The sequence below is a fragment of the Terrapene carolina genome, unplaced genomic scaffold (assembly GCF_002925995.2).
Source record: "Terrapene carolina triunguis isolate 2854851 unplaced genomic scaffold, T_m_triunguis-2.0 Scaffold113, whole genome shotgun sequence".
Taxonomy (NCBI): domain Eukaryota; kingdom Metazoa; phylum Chordata; order Testudines; family Emydidae; genus Terrapene; species Terrapene triunguis.
The window spans coordinates 20311148-20337038 of record NW_020664464.1 but is presented as its reverse complement, the minus strand read 5'-3'; the positions used below and the strand labels follow the sequence as shown (position 1 = coordinate 20337038).

Genomic DNA, 25891 nt, shown 5'->3' with positions numbered 1-25891 from the left:
TTTAAAGACATCCTCAAGATAAACATCAAGAGATGTGGCATTGACACCACACACTGGGAGACAGTAGCCCAGGACAGGGATAACTGGCAAAGACTTGTCAAAGAGGGAACATTCGTTTTTGAGGAAAATCGCCTTGCCCTGGTTGCAGAAAAACGCCAGAAAAGACAGACCAACTGTCACGCAGCAATCGCGGCCCAACCCTGACTTCCAACACCACCTGCAAAGTCTGCCAACGAGTCTGTGGCTCAAGGATCAGACTCCTCAGTCATTGAAGGACCCATAAAAAATAAACACCTGTGAAAGAGATCATCCTTGACTTCGTGGGATCGCCGACACAGACACGCGTGTGGTAAAAGAACTTAAATAGATTAGACTAGCCAATGGCTACTACTAGATAGGTGGTCAAAATTAACTCCATTTATTACTGCCCAGGGATCCCTGCAATAACCACCCCATCATGTTGCCATGAGTGGCGAACTTCTGCAACAATCTGCTGTGGTTTTAAAGTGTGGATTTTCATATTATTCATATTTACAGCCTTGAAAAGTTGACATGTATACTAAAAACAACAGACTATACCTGAAATTTTCAGCAGCCTCCTTGCTACATTAGCAAGTAGTGTAATCATACTTGAATAAGAGTTCTCTTTCACACACTGTCATAACTATAAAGGGAAGGGTAACAGCCCTCCTGTGTACAATACTATAAAATCCCTCCCGGCCAGAGACTCCAAAATCCTTTTACCTGTAAAGGGTTAAGAAGCCCAGGTTACCTGGCTGACACCTGACCCAAAGGACCAATAAGGGGACAAGATACTTTCAAATCTTGGTGGGGGGAAGGCTTTTGTTTGTGCTCTTTGTTTTGGGGACTCTTGGGACTAAGAGGGACCAGACATCAATCCATGCTCTCCAAATCTTTCTGAACAAGTGTCTCATATTTCAAACTTGTAAGTAACAGCCAGGCAAGGCGTGTTAGGTTTATCTTTGTTTTCTCAACTTGTAAATGTTCCTTTTGCTAGAGGGTTTACCTCTGTTTGCTGTAACTTTGAACTTAAGGCTAGAGGGGGTTCCTCTGGGCTCTTTGAATCTGATTACCCTGTAAAGCAATTTTCCATCCTGATTTTACAGAGATGATTTTTACCTTTCTCTCTTTAATTAAAAGCCTTCTTTTTAAGAACCTGACTGATTTTTCCTTGTTTTAAGATCCAAGGGATTGGATCTGGACTCACCAGGAATTGGTGGGGGAAAGGAGAGGGGATGGTTAAATTCTCCTTGTGTTAAGATCCAAGGGTTTGGATCGGTGTTCACCAGGAAATCGGTGAAGAAGTCTCTCAAGGCTACCCAGGGAAGGGAGTTAGTACTTGGGAGTGGTGGCAGCAAAACCAGATCTAAGCTGGTAATTCAGTTTAGGGGTTCAGATGCAGGTCCCTATATCTGTACTCTAAAGTTCAGAGTGGGGAAGGAACCTTGACACACACACAACTCGGGATTTCATTCTGATTGATCCTTCAAACACACACAAAAACCCCACATAATGCCATTTTGGTCTGCAGTCATGGAAATGGTTGCAATATCACAATTCTGTAAACTTTGCTGATGAATCAAGTAAGAGGAGATGAAATACAACTGAGAAAGGACTTGTGTGAACATAAAGGTCTCATCACTTTTAGCTTTTTGAAAATACTAATAAAAACAGACAAAAGTGACAATTAGATGGAACTTAATTAGATTTTCAAAGCAATTTTCACTAACATCCCCCTCTATGCAGGTGATGCACAGATCTGCCTCTCTGACCCTGAATTCTCCCCCTTTGGTCAGACTTGCATCTTTGACTGCCTTTGAATGACATCCCTTCTTTGATGTCTTACTGCCAACTTAAACTCAACATGATGAAAAACATAACTTCCAATCTCCCTTTCCTCTTCCACCCATTCAACACTGACAGCTCCACCATACTCTCTGTTATCATGGATAAGTCAATGAAAATGCTTGCCTGGTGCATATCTGCAGCCAAAAAGGCAAACAGAGTGCTTAGATTATCTCAGTCTATACCTAATGGGTCTAAGTTTGGTCATCACAATTTAAGAAATATGTAGTGAAGACTGAAAAGATCTGAAGATTAAAAAGCTATAGGCATTGTAGGACTTACATATAATGAGCTATAATTGCAAAAGCTAGAATTATTAACACAAAAATAAGTCAGTGGGGACTTCACTAAGGTATCCAATTTATGATGGTAGGTTGGCATTATGAAATCTGATTAGTTCCTCCTTTTACCCTGTTTTATACATCAAGATTAAGAAGAAACCTGAACCTGAAAAGCAGCACTTTTAGAACCAATGAAATTAAATACTTCTCACACACTGTGTAGCTTACCAGGGGAATTTGCTGATGCAGGAGGTTATCCAGACTAATTCTGTGGCTGGATATAATAAAGGACAGGATAATTGCATGACTACTACTATTATTTTGCAGCTATACAAGTTAGAGGTAAGCGTTCTAAGATCTTATGCTTGAAGGTGCCAGAGAACAGTACTCTATATTTGGCTAATGATTAAATTCCAGTTTTAGGAGTACTGCCAAGGGTGACACGCCACAATGGCCAAGCTACTGCACATTAAGATTCTGCAACAACCACAAATGGGATCACAGCTGATTTAAGGGATCTAAAGACCATGTTGCAAAGTTCTCAACCAATTTTTTAATTTTTTAATTCCCTTCTCCAAATTAATCTGCAGGTAATCAGACTGAGGATTTTGTTTTGGCCAATTATAGAGATAGTGACAACCTGTAAAATGTAGATCCTGATCCTGGTTCCAGTTTTATCTCTGAAATGTCCACTGGTGTTCTATGTTTTAGAAGTTTTTCAGTGTGAAAGTTCCACTTTAACAATGAGAGGAAAAGAAAAGGGAAAGAATGGTTACTTACTTTATAGTAACCGTGGTTCTTCAAAATGTTGCAGTCAGTGTGGATTCATGGTTAATGATTGATTGTCTGTAAGAAATCCACCAGGTTGTTGCTAACTCCTGGAAGGTGAAGAGCCATTGGGGTTATTCCACGCTAATGACACCACGTCTATAGCTTGATAGCTTCTTGGCACAGGGGTAATGATCAGGTTTCTCCTTGCTTGTTAATATAGTACATTTTAGATGTATTTTCTGTCAAGATCTGCATTGTGGAATTTCATAGAACAAAGATAAATGTCATGCATGGAAGCCTGATAGCTCTGAGCTCCAAGATGTTTGTGTCAAATTTCATGTCATCCTGTAACTAAGTCTCTTGCATCTGGAGATGGTGCAGATGTGGTCCCCAACTGGTTACTAACGCATCCATGATTATTGTCATTGTGGGAGGAGGGGCAGAGAATGGTATTCCTCTTCATATATTCTTGGAGTCTAGCTACCAGTTCAGTTCCAAGATGACATAAGGTGGGACTATGACCTTATTATTCATCTGATGTCTTGATGTGGAATAGACTGACCTCAGCCAGAGTTACAGAGTCCATGGATGAAGTCTGGCAAGTGATGTCACATATGTGCATGCTGACATATGACCTAGGATTCCGAGGCAAGTCCATACCGCCATGGTTGGATCTGATATTATTTAGTTCAGTATTGATTGCAGGGACAGGGACCTGTCCTCAAGTAGCTATACTTCTACTGACTGGGAGTTGATCATGGCTCTTATTAACTCTGTCATCTCTCATGGAGTGAATGATGACTTCTTATAGTTCACCAAGAGGGCCAGCTGGGCAAACAGGGAGAGGATGTATTTCAGGGGTGTAGTGGTCTCCTGCCTCTGATCAGCCACTTGCCTAGGTACAAATGTTGTGGATGCCTCTCCTCCTTAGGTATACCATTTTATCTCACCATTCTATGTAGAGTCTGAATGACAGTACATTGTACTGGTAATGGTTGATCCCTACTGTGAACCTCTGGTATTTCCTGCGGGTTGAGTGAATGAAAATACACATCCTATTAGGCAAGAGCCATGAACCAGTCCTGAGCCTGAAGGGATGGAATAATGGAGGCAAGGATTACCATCCTGAATCTGAGACAGCATATGCATTTGTAAAGTCTTCCCAGGTCTATGATAGGATGAAGACCCTCTTTCTTCTTCAGAATATGGAAATATCAGGACCAGAAGCCTCTTCCCCTCTAATCCTGCAGTACTTCATCTGTGACTTCTAGATGAAGCAACAAGGCAACTTCGGTTTGTAGAAAAGTATCCCTGAAAAGGGATGGCTGGGGGGCAAGGATTGGAATTGGATGGGATAGCTATGAACGATGATCTCTAACATCCATCTGTCAGATGTGATGGAAGACCAAGCCTGGTGGAAGTGGACAAGGTGACTTCCAAAGAATACATTCTGTCCTAGACTGACTTGGGTATGGCTCCCAACAATCCCATCAAATCTGCTGTCTTGCAGCAGGTTGGGAGCGTGATACCGAGAAGGAGGAAGACCAGCATACTTTATGAGGCTGATACTTGTAAGACTTACAATATGGGTCTGGTATGCAAATCCCCAAGGAGCACAGGGTGGCCCTCAAATCTTTAATGGAATGTAGAATATTTGCTAAATATTCAATTATTTTGAAGGGCAGGTATTGCAGCTTGTATTACAGCTTGCATCTACTTGGGGATCTATTAGCCATGAGGCTCTTTGCATCGTTATAGCTCTAGCCATGCATCTGACTAGTGTCTGAGGTGTCCATGGCCACCTGCAGAGCAGTTTTAGCTACTAAATGGTCCTCACTGATTATGTCCTGCCCCATGTTAAAAAGTTGTACTTATACAGAGTTCCAGGGAAGTGGAAGAGTAAGCTTTCCTTCCAGAAAGGTCAATTTTATTTTTTTTTCTTTCTCCCTTGGGTTGCTCTTGTTGGAGCTAGATTTCTCCTGCACTGCAGAGACAACTCACAAGCCCAGGCTGGGTTGAACATAAAAATGTTCAAATCCTTTCTGTGGGACTCGGTACCATTTTACAAACCTTTTTGCTGTGGCAGGAATGGTGGTAGGTGTCTGCCAAGAAGGCTTTAGCAGGGTTGAGTATCCCTTTTTTTATTGGGAGAGCAATTCCAGCAGAATCCAATGCAGTCAGTATATCAAATAATTTATGGGACTTCTCCTGTATCACTGAAGACTGAATGTTCAAAATGTCTGCTATCCTCATTAACAGCTCTTGGAAAGCTAATTACTGCTTCATCTGGCAACAATGAAGTGAAGTTCTTGGGAGGCTAAGGGATTGGTGTTGCTGTCCCAATACTATGTCTGATGATGCCCGACATTCCTCCCTGCCCAATGTCAGTGGTCTGTCTAGGGATGCTGCTGGAGAATGTGATCTTCTCAGTTTCCTGAAGTGAGAAGGGGATCAACTTCCTGGAAGCCTGAGATGACGGTTTTCAATATGCCTTCAATAGGGCCATGGTGGCAAGCCATAAAGGTATGGTTGGCTTGCATGGTGGTGGCCAGTCCATTGCCAGTCAAAGTAAAGCTGTGACAGAGCTCTGAAAGAAGAGATTCCAGTTCTTTCCACTGGGTCCCCGATGACCTTGAGGGAGATGGATTTCTGCTTGACAATGGTCAGAAAATGTGACCTGATGACAGGAAAGAGGAATACACGTTCTCCCAAGGCAGTACCAAGGCATATGGTGTTCTCAGTACTGGGTTCTGTTCCAGTGCTGGCAGTGGTCTCAGTGCCAGGTTCATCATTTGGGTATATGTGGTTCCTCCAGTAGGGCGTCTGCCAGTACCATGAGTGATTCTAATGGAGTTCAATCAGTTTCTGCATGGTCATCATTGCTCATGGAGTCGGTTCCTGAGGCATGTTTCGCCAATACTGCAAGTATAACCAATTCCACTTCACTAGCTCTTATTTTTATATGGCGCTTAATGGGCTTATTCTTGAAGGTTTGCTTTGGCCTCTTGTAGCGGGGTGAACACCTGCTCCTGCCTGGAAGGGCTTGAAAGCAGCCCTGGGGAGAACTGCAGCTCTAAAAGCTGGGCTGATTGGGGAATCGGCCGCAGCTGGGCCACACCCCAATCAGGCCACAGCTGGCCGGTATGAAAAGGCTGGGAGCCAGGAGCTCAGAAGTCTCTCTCTAGCTGTAGAGGGACAACAAAAACAGTATGCAGCATTCTGGGTTTTTGAGTACATAAGCCATGGCCTCTCCACTTTGTTACCATTGGCGATTTCATGCCAGTAAGGTGTTGGATGGAAACTTCTATTTTCATTGTCTTTGGGGAACATGAAGTTTTTCACTTGCTGTGGCCTATGCAGTACAAGGAAGTCACTCAGGCTACTGCTCAAGTGGATCCACAGTCCTGGATCATCTAGACTTAAGAAATTAAACTCAGCAGCAGCTGTTTCTTGCACCTCCACCACACTCTTCACACTCTTCTCTGATCTACACTTTTCTTCAGGAATGTGCATAGTAACATCCATTTGAGATGGAGATATGGATGCTGCAGTAGCTGCCATGTCACTTGCACTCTGACTAACTGGAAGATCAGGCATCTCCTCACCACTCACATCCTCACTGGGGCCGGAAGGCTCACTGTGAACATTTGTGTCTATGTATCTCAGGAGAGCTCCTTCCTGCTTAGACAGAAAAGCTTCCTTTGCTTTCTTTCTTTTTCTGAATGCTGCCCCAGAGGGGCATTTTCTTCTTTCACTCGTGACTGCTGTTCTGTGCCAGCTATAGTGGCTCTCAACACTGAATTGAAGGGGACAAATAAGCAGGCTGGTAGCAGGGCCTGAATGAGGAAAGATATCAGCGTCTTAAGGGCCTAACTGGCTCCTACTACTTCAGTTGACTGCCTGTTCTCCTCAAGTGGGTTCAGGGAAGCAGCAGGAAACAGGAAGCTCCCTGAGAAGCTGGTGTTAATCAGTCCAGGCTCCTGGGGGTGCTAGAGAGGTACATAAGAGGCTCCTCCTCCTCTCTCTCCCTGCAGCTCCTGCTGCTTTCTGTTATTCCCTCTCACCTTTTCTCCTGCCTGCCTGTTATGTCTCTTGTGCCCTCCTTCCTCCAGCACAGCACTCCACCATCTCTGTGCATCTAGAGCAGAGAGAATACATATGCACCAGCAGCAGATACAATTTTCTACACTCTGGGTCCTAGTGGCGCCTCCCCACAGTCTGGCACCTGAGGCAGACGCCTCAGTTCACCTCATGGTAAGACCAGCCCTGAATCTGCTAACGCAAAAGAGCAGCAGGTTGTATACTGCTGGATTTCATCTCAATACCATGGGCAGCAAGAGGGAACCGGAGGGGTTGCGGTCACTCCCTGTTATGTCCTCACACAGGACCATGAGGAAGCACAGGGCACAAGCAAGTGTCAAAAGACTCTGATCTTGCATGCATAAGTCACATGCTCACTTACAGTGGGATCTACACAGACATACTTAAAGAAAGGGACAATGCAGAATAAACAATAAAAAAAACAATGGAGACCTACTGCAGGCTATACAGTAAGCAGCAGCAAACATTTAAATCCTGAGTGTCCACTAAAATGAAGTGGGTTCTAGCCCACAAAAGCTTATGCCCAAATAAATTTGTTAGTCTCTAAGGTGCCACAAGGACTCCTTGTTGTTGTTTTTTTAAATGTCCTTGACAGCAGTTACAATGAGCCATAGAAATCAAAGAGACAGGAATGATCACCAGACCAATGAGTTGCCTTTATAGCACCTACTCTGTAACATGTAATAGTGACAGAGTCTGTGAGGAGAAATGATTAATGATTGTTTCACATTCATATGGGAATACCACTGTGCGAAAGGCAAGCAGAATGGAAGATATAGCGAGATCGGGATATCCGGGGGGGAAGGGGAGCAGAGGGCAAAATTAGAAGACAAAAACTCTTCTCAGTGTCAAATGGGAGACAGCATTTTGGCCCTACAAAAAAAATTTGGTTGGTTACACTACACATGTACGCCCACACACGCACATTTTTAAAAAGCAACAATTGTATAATTAATGTCAAACAAGGCAAACATGATTCCTCAACACTGAAACAAAGGAAAGCAAATGTCCAGATAAGCCACCTATCACCAGAAGCCAGGTTCCTAGTCTAAAAATATAAACTGGTAATCAGCAGTTGTGTTGGTAGCAGATGTATGGTAGCTAGTGATAAGGCTTGCTTTTGTGTTTGTACCTATCATCAAACTGCATACTTGCAAATGTGTAACTTGTCTGACCCTGCTTACAAGTCCGATGTACAATTCATCAATAAGCATCAAAGCAGCTACTAAAAAGAGTAGAGTTATGCAGAGCTGGAGCATAACACTGACTGGGACAACATGAGTTCATAAGGTAGAACTTTATCTGCTTCTTGTGAACTGCAGGAGTCCAAGAGGGAAAACCTTTCAGGTCCTAGTGAAAAGGTGTGTTGTTTACAATATTCTGAATCATATCCTACAAGCTTATATGTGGGGCAGCATAGGCCTAATTGGAGGTGGAACTGGCAAGCCTTATTTCTTGGGTACAGGATGTGGTGAGAAAAGCTGCGCACTGTGGAAAAGTTAAACAACTCCTCCAGTTATCCCAAGGGAAAAGAACATCGCAAACCCCCAAGAAACCCATCGCAACAACCCCACAGTTTTTGTGCCATTATTAGTGAGGCAAGAGCCCCCTTCTTTGACATGTCCATTGTTAGCTTCGATGCCTGGGACAACCCCCCCAAAATCTCAGCTATTACTACGCAAAGGAGATATATATATATATATATTTTTATTAAGCGTTGTCCTTTGTTTTTTAAGACTTTATTCAGCCTGTGAGTTAGATCAGTGGTTTTCAAACTGTGGGTCACAACCCAGGCACTGGGTCGCGACAGCTCTGGTCAGCACCGCCGACCAGGATGTCAAAAGTCCCATCAGCGGTGCTGCCTGGCTAAGACAGGCTAGTCCCTACCTGTTCCGACACCGCGCTGTGCCCCAGAAGCGACCAGCAGCAGGTCCAGCTCCTTAGCGGGGGGGCCACGGGGCTCCGTACACTGCCGAAGCCCCGAGCACCAGCTCCGCACTGTTCCCAGCCAATGGGAGCTGTGGGGGGCGGTGCCCGCGGGCGAGAGATGCGCAGAGCCGCTTGCGCGCCTCCACCTAGGAGCCAGACCTGCTGCTTGCCACTTCCAGGGCGCAGCGCAGTCCGAGGGGCCAGGACAGGCAGGAAACCTGCCTCTGCACCCCTGCTGTGCCGCTGACCAGGAGACTCCTGAGGTAAGCTGTGCCCCAATCCCCTGCCCTGAGCCACCCCCAAACCCAAAGCCCCTTCCTGCACCCCAAACCCCTCATCCCCGGCCCCTGCCCAGAGCCTGCACCCCCAACCCAGAGCCCTGACCCCCTCCTGCACCACAATCCTCTGCCCCAGCCCACAGCCCCCTCCCACACCCCGAACCTCTCATTCCCAGCTCCACCCTGCAGCCCTCACCCCCACACCCCAACCCTCTGCCCCAGCCCTGAGCCCCTCCCACACCCAAAACCCCTCATCCCCAGCTCCATTGGGTCGCAGGCATCAACAATTTTCTTCAACTGGGTCGCCAGAAAAAAAAGTTTGAAAACCACTGAGTTAGATACTGTACCTCATCTTTGTGCTTGTCTTCAACCACAATATAAAGCAACTATTATGGCTTCAAACAAGGAACTTTGTTCAGGAAATGGCCTCTTGCTATTTTTCTGAACAGAAGCACTTATAAAATGTTTAGAAACATTTTATATCAAACACAAACCCGCATTTTTGAAGCCTTTAAAAAAAATTCTCATAATGCAGAAGATGAGTAACCTAGTTCAATTTAATTAGGGTATCTTTTTTCTTCAGAAGGAAATAAGGAAATGCAGTAGATATAATCAGATGATTTGGCTGTATTTCCTTTGGAGGGAAATGGATGGATGGATGCAGGGGGGAAAATGGGCGGGAGGGAGAGAGAGAACACGCGTGCAAAGGAAAAGAATATGCCATTGTATTTTTACCTTAATACCTGCAGCTCTTCTTCAGAGTTCTGCACCTCGTCTCTGAGCCGTCGCCAGCGCAGCAAAGCTTTCAACTCCTGCTGCTCTCTTGCTTCGTCATGTGGCAGCTGCTTAGTATACAAATACGTAGTTCATTGTTTGTTGTTTTCCCCAATGGTCAATAATTTTTGGATGGAAAGACTTGTTTTGTTTCCCTTTAACATGTAGGAGGAGCAGAGGATGGCACAAACATCTGCACCCTTGTTGAAAAATGCAAGCTTTACAAAGGGTTAAGACCAGCACAGGGAAAACAGGAGCCTCGCTGGGAGCATCAAATCAATAGTCAGTTAAATATTTCTGCCTGAGGAGGGAGATAGGCAGGTTGTTTTCCCCTCAGAGATTGGCAATAAGTGAGCTGGACATACAGTACAGATACCTGGCATATCAGTTCTGGCTGCATCTTTATTCTTCCCAGCCTTGAAAGCAGAAAGCTGTTTTGTGTCCTGATTTCACTCCTCTTTCCTACTATTTCTGCTATGCTGGTGTAAGCTCCCTGTTGTATTTCCCCGCTACCAAAAGCATATTTACAGTGATGGTTGCTAATGAAATATATGCCAATTTGTTGGGTACAAATGAACTAACTTCTGATTTCTCCTTATGGAAATAAAATTTGGCATTCCCTTGAACTACACTACTATTTCAGTCTGAACTGCAGTTACTGTGATGTAATATAGGGTATATTTATAACCCAATTAATATACGGCAACAAAATTACCCAATGATTAAAAAAGAAAAATACTTTTTATAGCCTTGTAAATTAATAGGAAAAAAAATCATCCAGTTGTGATTTTTGTTGCCCATTCCTTGCCAGTTCTGCAAAATTTGCTACAGAGCAAATGCCTTCAGCTGGCTCAAAACAGAGTAGAGGCAATGAATAGAAGCAGCTTGTAACAGAAGAGTGATAGTAAAGATGGGGATCAGAGAAGAGTTTGAGGATGGGAAGGGAAGGCAGTTAGGCAGGGGCTGCATCTTTTTCTCTCTCCAGAAACCTGGATATGGTGATGGTAATGATTTTATATAGTACCATATGTGTGCCTGGTACTTTACAAAACAAACAAAAATAGAGTCCCAGCCCAGAAGAGTTCTTGCCCACATGGTGCTGTTGATTTCAGTGGTGCACAGATATGGGAAAGATGATTAGATGGGTGGAAAGGACAAAAAAGAGCAATGGATTGGGAGAAATGGGGCAATTTTGAGTAGTGGGTCTTTGGGTGGATGATCATTGAGAAAATATGTTTCAGTTCTTATATGCAATGACCTATACCTTTGAAAAGGTTCATGTTCAGTGTGGATAGGTGTGAAAGTAAGGAATTTTAAACCAATTTATAATGCTACTGGAATCTGCATTCTAACAGGTGTAGCCTCAGAACATACTACTTTTAAATATAGATTTATAGTAATTTCTTTCAATTTAATATTAAGGCATTCAGTTAGAGAGCATCTTAATTTCTACATTATAAAACAGAATGGTGATCTGTCTTCATACCTGTTGTGCTACTTCCCAAAATACATCTTCCAAGTAAGTAGCAAACCCTTCACTTATCCATTCTTCAGTCCAATCACGAGCACCAATGGCCAATCCAAACCAAGCATGAGCAATTTCATGGCACAGACGTGTTCCACAGAGATGGCTCCCTCCAGTTAATACGCTCTGTGACAGGAAGATGATGTGTGGGCTGCATAATATGAAGGACAAAACACATTATAGTCCTGTTACAGCATGCATTGCGTGGCTATAGTAATATGTAGACTTTATTAGCCTTGTCAGCCTGTTATTACTATATGCATGTTAGGTCATGACAGGTAGTTTATAGGTTGGGCGTTTTTAGGAATTAGGTTGCACTTTATTGTTGTCTGGCAGAGATTCAAGCTAAAATTCTGCCAAGTAGTTTTTTCATATTCAACCATCAAACATATATTACCTGTAATAAGTAATTTAAACCAAAGTTTTACATTTTTCAAATTACAAGGCTGATTTATTTCAGTGGAAGAATTTATATTTAAGCTAGGATAATAAAAGAAGAGCAGGTGTGAATACAGACAGGAGGTATTTATCAGTAAAATGATCAAAGTAGGAAATAAATACAGCAAAAATGGTTTCAAAAGAAAACAAGTTGCTATCCAAAGGCAACAAAAAAGCACGTAGGATAAAGCACACACACACAAGCCATATTTGATTTGTTACAATCCAGACAAGTTAACAAACATGATACAGTCTAAGAGCCATATGCTTCAATCACTCTATGAGGTGCTCAGGGAAGCAGAAAGCCCTTTACCACATGGATACAGTCGGGGGAAGGCAAAGGGGAAATGTGGATACATGGTGTGTTCTTCTCCACTCTGCATAGTCACCACCACACCTCAATGAATATAACAGAACCCCTGTACTAAGGGAAGGTCTCGTCTGATGGGGGAGGAGTTGGGGGAAAATGCTATATGTGGTATAATTCACTAAGGAAAATGCTTAAATTTTATTGCAAATTATGGCTGCTGTGCTCTGCTTTCTGAGACAGCTTCGTCTACACTTATGTCAAGTAGAAATTCAATGCTCCAGTAAAGTTACTTAACTACTCTTGTAATAAGGTACTTCTTGGTGTGAGTAAGGGTGGCAGAATTTGGCTCTAGGTGGTTACTATCCAAGGGATTAAAGGAACATTACCAGCCCAAAGCTGCCGGTGCCACAAATGGGACGGGAAAAGGGACAGAGCTAGGGTCCTTTCATACATATGTAGGGTTGCCAACAGTAATCACACAAACCCAAACATCCTTGCTCTGCCCCTGCCCTGCCCTTTCCCGAGGCCTTGCCCCTGCCCTGCCCCTTTTCTGTGGCCCCACCCCTCCCTCCATCGCTCGCTCTCCCCCACCCTCAATCACTTTCACCGGGCTGGGGCAGGGGTTTGGAGTGTGGGAGGGGGCTCCAGGCTGAGCCTGGGGCAGGGGGTAGGGATGCAGGAGGAGGTGTGGGGTGCAAGCTCTGGGAGGGAGTTTGGGTTGGAGGGGGCTCAGGGTTAGGGGAGGGGGTTGGGGTGCAAGTATAGGCAGGGCCGCCGAGAGCAGGTTCAGACCCCAGTGAAAAAAAATTTTTGGGCCCCCCAGCAAGGGCGGACTGGCTAAACAAGGCCGACGAGGGGGGGGGGGGAAAGCCGGGCCCCCTTCTGGACCGCCGGGCCCCGGTAATTTGTACCGGCTTCCCCTGCCCTCGTCGGCCCTGAGTATAGGCTCTGCGAGGGGGGCTCAGGGCTGGGACAGGAGATTGGGGTGCGGGAGGGGTGTGGGCTCTGGGAGGGAGTTTGGATGCAAGAGGGGGCTCAGGGCTAGGGCAGGGGTGTGGGAGGGGGTGAGGGCTCTGACCTGGTGGCGCTTACCTCAGGTGGCTTCTGGTTGGCTGCACAGCGGGGCTAAGGTAGGCTCCCTGCCTGCCCTGGCCCCACGCCGCTCCTGGAAGTGGTCAGCATGTCCCTGCGGCCCCTGGGGGGGGAAAGCAGGGGTCTCTGCACGCTGCTCGCGCCCCGAGCGCTGACTCCACAGCAATGGGAACTGCGGCCAATGGAAGCTCTGGGGGCAGGGTACCTGCGGGCAGGGGCAGCGCACGGAGCTCCCTGACCCCCCCAGGAGCCGCAGGGAACGGTGTGGGACCGGGTCAGGTGGGAGCCTGCCTTAGCCCTGCTGTGCAGCCAGACTTTTAGCAGCGTAAAATCTCCCAGTTTGGCTTCAGTGGCCTCCGGGAGATAGAGCCCAATTCCGAGAGACTCCTGGCAAAACCCTATGCGTATGGATCAACATCCAGTATTTCCCTTCTAATCTCAGGTATCCTCTGCCTCCACTTAAATCCATATCCCAAACGTTTTCCAAGATCCACACAGTCCGAGGTGATGCAGCATAATGGTAAAGAACAGCAAGTTTTAGAGGCAAGTCTCACCTCCTGAATATGGGCCACACGGCCTTATGATATTTCCAAGAAGCAGATTCTATTCATCAAAGATCTTCTCCAACCTGCCCTACCCTTTCGTTAGAAACGTTAAAACACCCACAGTTCTCTTGCAACTTAGTCTACAAACAACAATAACAAAAAATCCATACAATAACTATCTTCTTATAAAATAATAATAGTTCAGAAAAGCAGGTTAAATGCACTTAAATCAGCTAGTATCACAACACACATTGCAAAAAGCTGAAGCACTAGTAAAGGAATCAAGTTACAGAGAACAAAGAGCAAGAATAAATAGTGCTTCTCCAAATCTCTACAAAAATCAACTCAGATTATCAAGAACAACAACAATAAAGGGAGAGGAAAAAAGCACAGAAGCTGCTGAACATGATGAGACACTCCATTTGATTACCAACCCCCTGTTGAGAAGAATAACTGCAACTTGGGGGTATTACTTTGGTCATTTTTAAGTAAATGACCCCTAGCTGTGGCATGTGCAGTGCTACAAAGAAAAACCACAGAAATGTATCAAGTAAATAACATTCCAGACATACTGTTGGCAGCGTTTCGACCATTTGGCTAAACAAAACAAGGGTAACTTCATGCCTTATAAACAGGCTCAGATTAAGGTATGCATTTTAAGTATCTACTAAACATATATAGGGAAATAAAGGTAGAACTTGTCTTTCCCAGTGTCACAGTTTCTATTCTAAGTTATTTAAATAACAGGAAGGTCACACTTTGGCAATATGCGTCTTTTGTGGAAAAAATAATTTATTTATTTATTTTATGTGGAAATATATTCAAGGCACATTCAGTCCAAAATGAAAATGTGAAGCTTTCGAAACGAATGGAAAATAAAAGGTGTGTAGGAGCAAAATTTCATTTTAGAGAATTTGTGCTCACATTGCCCCCCTTGCTCTGAGAATACCTCAAATGCTCCCCTTTATTTTGCTCACTGTCATCATGCAGGATGTTCCTCCAGCTTAGGGCATCACATAATTCCCCTCTACAGCTTATCAACCCCACTCCTGAGACTGTCAGATGTGCCACCACAGAGCAATGTAGGGTGCTTGTTTATCCTAACCTCACCTTTTCTAGCCTCCACAGAACATCCAGTGCCTACTGATCCAGGAAGAAGTTTGAGTCTTCAACTATAGTCCCATGTATTTACTTTATAGAAATTCTAACTTTCCAGCATATATTTGAAGACCCTATATTTAGGCCGCCTTATTCTCACAAGACACTATGTTCTGTCAGATTATGTGGGATGTCAGCTGTACTCATCAACATTATCTACATTTTTTACTACCTGTATCATTCCCGAAGGGCTTGATAAATACAACAATGCTCCATGTGAAGCATAGGATAACAGGGATGATGACATAATTGTAACATCTATTTTCCATCAAGGATATGAATGTTGTGTCCTTGTCATCAACATGATTTACTGATACTAAGCTCAAGGTTTAACTGCTGTTGTCAGGAACTCTTGATGTCTACATTCTAGGATACAATCCAGCATTTTAGCCCATGAGGTGCAATGTGTCTGAACACTACATTCCCAAATGAGTGCAATCTTCACATTTGCCACCAATTCCTAAGGTTTGTATTAATATGCTGGACTTTTTCACCTGACATATTCCAGCACCAACTTTGTCAGCAACATCATGTCATCTTAACTACTATCATGCTGTAAGTAAGGGAAGTCAGCCTTCAGCCAATGAACTATCTCCAACTTGTTTTTCTTTCAGGAAATGTGTTGAGTAAAGGAGATATACATTATTCCTGACCTGTGCTGTTACTTAGAACGATGGACTTTCTCTATCAATGATATTTTCAAACTGAAAATATTTAAACTGTGATTGGCCCAAATTCTGCAGTTTCTTTTCAGGCATTCAGGCAACGCTCTAAACTAACACAATAGGGACTACCATAGGGTTTGGTCCATACAGCTAAAACATGAAATAGAATAACCAGTAAGATAAAGAGAAAAATATTCAAAAAAATGTCTTAGAATAGCCATACTGGGTGAGACCAATGGTCCATCTAGCCCAGGATCCTGTCTTCCAGCAGTGACCCATGCCAGAGGGAATGAACAAAACAGGGCAATTTTCAAGTGATCCATGCCCTCTCGTCCAGTCCCAGCTTCTGGCAGTCAGAAGTTTAGGGACACCCAGAGCACGGGGTTATGTTCCTGACCATTTTCAATAATACCCATTGATGGTCCTATCCTCCATGAATTTATCCAATTTTTTTAACCCAGTTATATTTTTGGCCTTCACAACATCCCTTGGCAATGAGTTCCAAAGATTGACTGTACGTTGTATGAAGGAGTACTTCTTTATGTTTCCTTTAAACCTGCTGCCTATTAATTTCATTGAGTGATCCCTGGTTCTTGTGTTATATGAAGGAGTAAATAACATTTCCTTATTCACTTTCTCCACACCATTCATGAGTTTATAGATCTCTATCACATTCCTCCTTAGTCGTTTCTTTTCTCAGCTGAAAAGTCCCAGTCTTTTTAATCCCTCCTCGTATGGAAGCTGTTCCATATTCCTAATAATTTTGGTTCCCTTTCTTGGTATCTTTTCCAATTCCAGTATGTCTTTTTTGAGATGGGGCAACCAAAACTGCATGCAGTATTCTAGGTGTGGGCGTACCAGGGATTAATACAGTGGAATTATGATATTTTCTGTTTTTTTTATTTACCCTGTCCTAATGATTCCTAACATTCGGCTGTACATTGAGCAGATGTTTTCAAAGAATTATCTACGATGACTCCAAGATCTCTTTCTTGAGTGGTAACAGGTAACTTAGACTCATTATTTTGTATGTATAGTTGGCATTATGTTTTCCAAGTGCACTACTTTGCATTTATCAACATTGAATTTCATCTGCCATTTTCCTGCCCAGTCATCAAGTTCAGTGAAATCCCTTTGTAACTCTTCACAGTCTGTTTTGGACTAAACTATCTTGAGTAACTTTGTGTCATCTGAAAACTTTGCCATCTCACTGTTCACTCCCTTTTCCAGGTCATTTACTGGTCACAGTACAGATCCTGGGGGAATCCTGCTATTTACCTCTCTCCACTGTTAAAACTGACCATTTATTCCTACCCTTTGTTTCCTATCTTTTAAGCAGTTAGTGATCCCTGAGAGGACCTTCCTTCTTATCCCATGACTGCTTACTTGGCATAGGAGTCTTTGGTGTGGGACCTTGTCAAAGGCTCTCTGAAAGTCCAAATACACTATCAACTGGATCAGCCTTGTCTACATGCTTGTTGACACCCTCAAAGAATTCTAATCAATTGGTAAGACATGATTTGCCTTTACAAAGCCGTCTTGACTCTTCCCCAAGATACTGTGTTTATCTATGTATCTAATAATTCTGTTCTTTTCATTTCAACCAATTTCTCTGGGACTGAAGTTAGGCTTACTGGCCTGTAATTGTTCAGATCACTTCTGGAGCCTTTAAAAAAAAAAATCAGCGTTACATTAGCTATTCTCCAGTTATCTGGTACAGAGGCTGATTTAAGTGATAGATTACATACTACAGATAGTAGTTCTACAATTTCATATCTGAGCTCCTTCAGATCTCTTGGGTGAATACCATCTAGTCCTGGTGACTAATTACTGTTTAATGTATCGATTTGTTCCAGAGCCTCCTCTATTGACAACTCAATCAGGGACAGTTCCTCAGACTTGTCACCTGAAAAGAATGGCTCAGGTATGGACAGGGCCAGCGCAACCCATTAGGCGACCTAGGCGGTCGCCTAGGGCACTACAATTTGGGGGGCGGCGACCGCGGCGGTATTTTGGCGGCGGGACCTTCCACCGCCTCTGTGGGGGGCGGCATTTCGGGGCAGGACCTTCCACCGCCTAGGGCGGCAGAAAAGCTGGAGGCGCTCCTGGGTATGGAAATCTCCCATACATCTTCTGCAGTGAAAATCGATGCAAAGAAGTACATTTAGCTTCTCCACAATGGCCTTTTCTACCTCGAATGCTCCTTTACCACCTTGATCGTCCAGTGGCCCCCCTGACAAATTGGCAGGCTTCCTGCTTCTGATGTATTTACAAATTTTTTTGCTCTTAGTTTTTGTGTCTTGTGCTAGTTGCTCTTCAAAAACTTTTTCAGTCTGCCTAATTATACTTTTACACATGACTTGCCAGAGTTTTTGCTCCTTTCTATTTTCCTCAGTAGAATTTGACTTCCAATTTTTAAAAGGATGTCTTTTTGCCTCTAACCATCTCTTTTACTCTGTTGTTTATCCATGGTGGCATTTTTTGATCCTCTGTTGTTGTTTTATTTTGTCCTTTAGGACATACATTTAGTTTGAGATTCTATTATGGTGTTTTTTAAAAATTTCCATGCAGCTTACAGACATTTCACTCTTGTGACTGTTCCTGTTTGGTTCTGTTTAACTAGCTTCCTCATTTTTTGCATAGTTCCTCTTTGTGAAGTTAAATGCTACTGTGGTGGGTTTCTTTGGTATTTTACCCTGTACAAGGAGGTTAAATGTTATTACATTATGGTCACTGTTACTGTGCGGTTCAGTTATATTAATGTCTTGAACCAGATCTTGTGCTCAATTTAGAACTAAATCAAGAATTGCCTCTCCCTTTGTGGGTTCCAGGACTAGTTGCCATCATTAATGGTGTCTAGAAATTTTATCTCTGCATCCTGCCCTAAGGTAACATGTACCCAGTCAATATGAGGATAGTTGAATTCCCCCATTATCATTGGGTTTTCTGTTTTTGTAGCCTCTCTACAATTTCCCTGAGCATTTCACAATCACTGTCACCATCCTGGTCAGGTGGTCAGTAGTATATTCTACTGCTATACTCTCATTATTCAAGCATAGAATTTTTATCTGCAGAGATTCTATGGTACAGTTGGATTTATTTAATTTAGATTTTTCCTATATTTGACTATGTTTTCTTTCACATATAGTGCCACTCCCTTACCAGCACAACATACTCTGTTGTTTCTATATATTTTGTACCCTCGTATTACTATGTCCCCTTGATTATCATCATTCCACCATGTTTTTGGGATGCCTATGATATCAATATCTCCATTTAATACCAAGCACTCAAGTTCACCCTTCTTATTATACGTATAGCAACTGTAGACAAGCACTTACAAAATTTGTCAATATGTAGTTGGCTGCCTTCAGCTGTTGTCATATTTTAAAGATGTTACACTGGTTTAACAGAGTGGAACAGCTAACACATGTAAGATTTTTTTCTCCAAATCAGAGTCCCAAAGTCATTCAAATAGGTGGCTGCACTTTCTCAGCCTTCTGATCCCTATGCTGTCAGCTTTTCTCATTCTCTCTCAAAGGATGGATGACATGGTTTCATGTGAGAGAGACAAAGGTGGTGAGGTAATACCTTTTATTGGATCGACTTTTGTTGGTGAGAGAGACAAGCTTTTGAGCCACACAGAGCTCCTCACCCTCCTTGTCTCCCTAATATTATGAGACCGACACAGCTACAGCTACACTACATACATATTCTCGTGTTGTCAGTAAGAATGAAAATAAAGCTTCTTATTTATAACCAGACTACAAGACATGTTGAACTGCAGTGTGTCTGGACAACCTCTTTCCTCAAGGTCAATGTAATGGGGTACTAGCCATTTAAGACCAGAGGAGGCTGTTTAAGAGGAAAGCTATCCTGTTCCAGGTGTCCAGAGAAGGCCCGAAGCAGTAATTAAAATGGACATTGAGTGAGAGGAAGATAGTCCCGGGCAATAGTTAGTGTCTGAGGGGTGGGGGTGGGGTGAGGTGAAAGAGATGAAAGCCCAAGCTGCTGTTCCTTTAGGGCCTGGGACCAGGATCCTTTCTGAGTGAGTGGGACAAGGCTTCCCTTTCTCCCAGCCAGCCCAGACTAGTATTTGGGGTAATTAGAGCCACTGGGAACATCAAGGGAGAGGTCAGATGACAGGGTGGGTGACTTAGAAAGAAGGCACCAACCCCAGTCAGAGAGAGTACACCGGTCAGGGTGGTCAGGCCTGAAACCAAACAGTCCCAGGAAAGAGGGCTTTGGGGTCCTCAGCCTAGGGGTGGGAAAAAAGATTCTCTTTTGGGAGCTGGACTATGTTTAATAAATTAGACTCCAAAAGAGGGGGAATATTGTTTTTAAAGACTCGGGTGTGAGTGGATTATTTCCAGGAACCTGAGGAGAATATGAGACAGAGGACAGCAGTGGCACTCCACGCAGCAAGGGGGCATGCTTAGAAACTGCACCCCTCCTACCACAGGTGCTGACTCCATTGGTGCTCCGGAGCTGGAGTACCCACAGGGTGGGTTCTGAGCACTCACCGGCAGCCCTCCTATCAGCTCTCCCCTACCCCACCAGTGCTTCCCGCCCGCCAACAGGCTCCACATGTCAGCGCCTCCCTCTCCCTCCCGCCCACCTCAACCAGCTGTTTTGCGGTGTGCAGGAGGCTGAGGAGGGAGAGGGGAGGAATGGGGATGTGGCGTGCTTGGGGAAGGGGGTTGAACTGGGCAGGAAGAGGCTGGGCGGGGGTGGGGTCTTGGGGGAAGGGGTGGAGTGGGGGTAGGGCCTGGGGCAGAGCCGGGGTTCGAGCACCCCCGGGCACTTTGGAAAGTCGGCACCTGTACCTCCTACAAGTAGCATTGGGCAGAGAACCACCCGGAGCCTCTGCAGTTCCTTTTGTGCCCTGCTTTGCAGTCACCTTTTCGTCCATCTCTAAGTTGAGGGTCCAAAGCACTCCTTCATGGGACTGTGTGGTTCCAGTCCTGCCCTCCTTGGCCTCTCCCCTTTAGTCCAAGGTTAAGTTTCCACAGCCTTCCTTCTGGGACTGTCTCCCTTTAAGTCTTGGCCTCCCTGGCCTGTGAACTCTCTCTCTGATTGGGCTTGAAGTCTCCTCTTTGAGTCACCCAGTCATCTGATCATTCTCTTCTTGAAATTTCCCATATGAGTCTAACTACCCCAAACACCAGTCTGGCCTGACTGGAAAAGAGGGGAGCCTTGTCCCACCCACTGTACAAGGCTCTTGGTCTTGGGCCCCCAAAGGAATATAGGCCTGGCCTTTTCTACTCTTTCCCCCTCCTAGACACTAACTCTTGCTTAGGCCCATCTTCCTCTTATCCACTATCTGTTTTGGTTATTTCTTCCACTTTCCCCAGACACCTGGAGTGGGATAACTAATCCTCTCAAACTATTACTGTCTCTGGTCTTCAGGGGCCAGAACCCTGATACTGTCAGACACAAGCCCTGGTCTAAGAGTGGGTTTTCTAACTGGCTCCTGAGCTGGAGTCTGCAACATACATCATTGTGCTGTCATATGTCAATCTAAAATATGTATTTAACAGAGAAGAAAAAGTCATGGCCATTCCTCGCCATCCAACAGTTACGGGAAGAAAAGGTTAAATTCCTGTATGTGGAAAAGAAGAACTTGATCTGAGTTGGGGATGAGAACAGTTAATTCACTTCTGCAATTACATTAAAGACCTGACCCACTCTGCGCAACCTATACAGAGCCTGAAGGTGCTGTCTTTTCAAGTTTCACTTGAAAACTTGCTGGCCCAATTTGCAAGTAACTTCTGCCAGCAGGCCAGAACAGGTTGCAAGGGTGTGGTAAGGAGCACTGGAAGCCACACCCAGTTAACAAAAAATACAGCAATCCTTCCCAGAAAGTTGGAGTGGTTCCTAATGCCCATTATAGAAAAATGCTTTCAACAAGTACATACTTGGGTGCACTTTTAAAACAAAAAGGGCTTTATTCTGACCAGAATCACAACCCTCAGAAGTTTGATTTCCACATAATTTGATTGAATGAGGTCTAAAGTGCCTCTCCCAACTAAGCTACAGTATGTGAAATATGAATACAAAAAAATATGGTATGAAGGGATGAGTATAACACATAGGAGTGAAGAATTGGGCCCCAAAGGGGAAGAATTATTTTTCATTTGGTCTGAGCAGCAGAGATACACTTCCTTCATTAGACTTGATTGTCCTTGTTGTGTACTGAAGTAATCAAAATTCGCCCACTTGGATTTCCGTAACGAATAAATAAAAGGTTTCCAAGAGGGGCAGAGATTAAAACAGTAGTCTAACTAGCTGAGAAGCCGTCTCTCTGTCAGCAATTCTGTACAACTTTGTCTCCAGACTAATTATATACAGGTGCCCATTAGAACATAGCTGCGGAAATGTGCCATCGCTGACTATTCTCATGTAATTTTTAGTCAACAGGAAAAGAGCAGACACATAGACCCTAGCTTACTGCACATATGTACACTTAATTAGTAGCTCTTTAGTTAGTGATCTGACAGTGTGCAAATCACATTTCTAACAAACTTGTCCCACCCCTTTTGAAGCTTGAATAGATGGGATTAAGAGAAAAATTCTCATGTAATATACAGTTATAGATATAACTCCTCACTTATTTATCAAGATAACAGAAGAGATCCTTAAAGGAGACCCTCCAATCCCATCAACTGGAAAATAACATTTCTACTTGAAAATTTTGCACCTTCTATAGTTAAAATGAATACCCACAATCCTTATAACTGAAAGAAGTTAAAGAATAAAAATTTTGTTCAGCACCTTCTGTAAAGTCAGTTTCACTCTCTCCTATTTAACGAACTAGTTAGTTTACCCTTTTATGGAAAACCCTTATTAAAAATCAGCAGAGGACTAAAATTAATCCCTTTAAAATATTTTTAAAGGAATGTTTTAAAAAAATAATCAGAATGTGCTTTTTAAAATTGCTCTACCAGAAGCTGGAATTTGTAAAAATTAGTCAATTAGAAATTCAAAGTGACAGCATCTCTTTAAATGTAATCTGTAAGAAAATCCAACTTCTCATTAGTTTTTGAATATCACTGTATCTAACCTACAATTTCCCAGGTAAGTGATGCAGGGAACAATCTTCTTCCAGTGTTATTTTTATTCAAGTCTGTCTTTGACTGTCAGTTTGCTGTTGTGATCCACCTTTCTAGTATCATAGAGTAACATGGTACCTTACTAGTACCTATACTCTCCTGTGTTGCCTGTACATTTTACTCTGTGTGTTAAACAACTACTGATGAGAACAATTCTCCACATCTTGATCTGCAGGCATTTACACTGTACTCCACCCCTTTGCCCAAAACCTAAGGATATATAGTGATGTCAAATGAGATATTGTGGAGGCAGGCGGTGGCTTTTAGAACATTAGAAACATCAGACTGGTAATATAAATAAAAGCTGTCTACACAGAAACAGGTTTCTTTCCAGAAATTCAAACTGTGCAATCAACAAGACACTCATTTTATGGGTGGAAGACACCCTGGTGCAGCCGGTTGACACATCTCTATGCACCACATAAACCACATTGTGGTGCTGTGCAAGGGCAGAGCAAGGCAGATGCTAGACAAAAGAATGGTCTCTGCAACCCTTGCATGCCAAGAGTGTGTGCTCTGCTTCAGTTCATTATGGGCTGGCAGTATGGCCACAGGCTCCATGACTAAATGGATCCAGCATTCAACCCCAAACCAGAGAGGGGAGCCTGCCCAAAGATTGTCAAGTGTGAATTCCATCCCCACTTAGTTCCCTGCACAAAATCAGATTATTTGAGCTTTTATACAGGTATGGGTAATCTTACTCAAAACAGGCTGCCTTTCTTATTGCTAAATACGGTATAAATCAGTGGCTCTCAAACTTTATTTTACTGGTGACCCCTTTCACATAGCAAGTCTCTGAGTGCGACCCCCCCTTATAAATTAAAAACACTTTTTTATATATTTAACACCATTATAAATGCTGGAGGCAAAGCGGGGTTTGGGGTGGAGGTTGACAGCTCATGACCCCCCATGTAATAACCTTGTGATCCCCTGAGGGGTCCCGACCCCCAGTTTGAGAACCCCTGGTATAAATTATATATTTGGCTTGAAGCTTTGAAGAAGATGAACAAATGGAGAGGAAAAAGAGATGTGAACCTAAATTCAGAGAGTAAAACCTGAATATCATCAGTGTTTGCAGGGGATTTCTGGTTACTCCCTTTTGCTAACATCCAGATTATCCATTTTCCTTGGATACTCAATGAACAGACTAAAGGTAAATCCTTGCTTAAAAAGAGACGTCACTGTTTGTGTGACTCTATATTCATACAGCAGTTGCTGTATATATAACCTGAATAGCTTTTAATCTGAGTTTAAAATGTCTTTGGTTTTACAAATCAGCCATGGGTTTGATTCTTCCAAATATTATTTATACAGAGAATTCTTCTTCAGGAATGGGGGCATCTCAGGAACCCCCTGATTAACAGTAATAAACTAAGCCATATTGGAAACATTTATGAGAGCTGACAAAATATAATTTTCATATGCCAGGACAGCTCTCCTAATGCCCATAGAAGGACTAATCAGATTAGCTTTAGCTGAAATGGACACAAAGTCTCATTTGATAAAATAAATGTTGATGCATTCCCAGAAGAGTAATAAAATAGATGCACAAAAGAGAACTGAAATATCCCATACCATCAAGCTAGTCCCCCTGAATTTAACACCCCTTGCTTCATGTAACACTCCTTTTTTTCCCGAACACAAATGAAAGACTAACAAACTGCACTTCAGACAGGATATACGTGCAAAATTCTGGCCGTTATTTCAGCCACATGATTCACTTTAAAGATAAAGGAAATCAACACGGTTAAAAGCCTACCCAATACTTTGAAAATTTAGCCCTAAGCTTTTAAAAATTAGACTTCTAGCCTAATCTCTCTCTCTCTCTCTCTCTCACACACACACACACACACACACACACACACAAAACAAAAACCTGAGAAATGTATTTTTCCTTCTTACACTGTATCAGGAAATCCTGCTGTATCATGGATGATGGTCTCTATTAATCTAATATAGAGACGTGCACCTTAATAGGACATTCAATCCCATATACAGGACTGAATCTTCTAGGTAAGGAGTCCATATTTGAAAATAGGGTCCTTTATCTCAAGACTGCAAGTGTAAAAAGTACTGTTATAGTGACTAAAACAGGAGCTGTCTTTAAATAGCCAAGTAAACTACACATAAACTACATGTAGCAAAATCCTAGGGCATTTAAGTCAATCACCAGTCTTACCAGAAATGAAACATTTTTCTTTCTTCTTCTTCTTAAATATGTCTTCAGTTTTGATGCTCCAGCCTCCTTTCAAGGATCAGTTCTGGCTTCTCCTTCTGTCTGGACAATGTACAATAGCAAGGCAGGAACTCTCAAAATTCTTTCACACAGAAGTTTTTTTCAGGCCACTCTTAGGCCCCTGACCTCATGTGCCTTAGACAAGAACATCATCCTAGAACAATCGGACCCATAATAGGGCTACTCATTTCTTTCAAAAGCTCTTCCTCCCACATATTGATGGTACCAGAAAAAAAAGCTTTCTGTAAGTTTTATTATAATCATAGTACATTATAACTTACTTACTGATGTTATGCTGTCAAAGACCATTCAATAATATCCAACATGGTAATAAACTATATCTTTGGAAATGCTCTTATTCAAAACATGAGTCAAGTTAAGAGCAGGATGAAATGACACCATATTTTAGGTTTCTGGTTCAGCTTGGTCCCTGTGATTCAGGTGTTGGTTGTGAATAAACCACCTCATCTTGTGATCATTTCAATATGAACTATAGGCGCCAAATGCCACTTCCTTTCCACCTACCCGACAGTAAAGCTTGACTACGAATGGGGTCCAGAAATAGAAATCATCCTTCAAACCCTAACACTTGTCACAGAAAGCAACAGAGGGTCCTGTGGCACCTTTAAGACTAACAGAAGTATTGGAGCATAAGCTTTTGTGGGTAAAAACCTCACTTCTTCAGATGCAAGTAGTACTTGCAAGTAGTACTTGCATCTGAAGAAGTGAGGTTTTTACCCACGAAAGCTTATGCTCCAATACTTCTGTTAGTCTTAAAGGTGCCACAGGACCCTCTGTTGCTTTTTACAG

At 43.2% G+C, this 25891-nt stretch overlaps 1 protein-coding gene across 5 annotated transcripts in view; it reads right to left on the bottom strand.

Moving 5' to 3' along the window:
* AOPEP (aminopeptidase O (putative)) overlaps window positions 1-25891 on the bottom strand; it is a 310109-nt gene that overhangs the window by 151191 nt on the left and 133027 nt on the right. For 4 of the 5 annotated variants that reach the window (XM_029911714.1, XM_029911717.1, XM_029911716.1 and 1 more), the window contains 2 exons: window positions 11487-11676; window positions 9962-10071 (listed from right to left, as the gene is read on the bottom strand). In XM_029911714.1, the coding sequence (XP_029767574.1) occupies window positions 9962-10071; window positions 11487-11676 (300 nt within the window). The remainder of the gene's footprint in view (window positions 1-9961; window positions 10072-11486; window positions 11677-25891) is intronic. The other variant, XM_029911718.1, reaches the window with a different exon arrangement.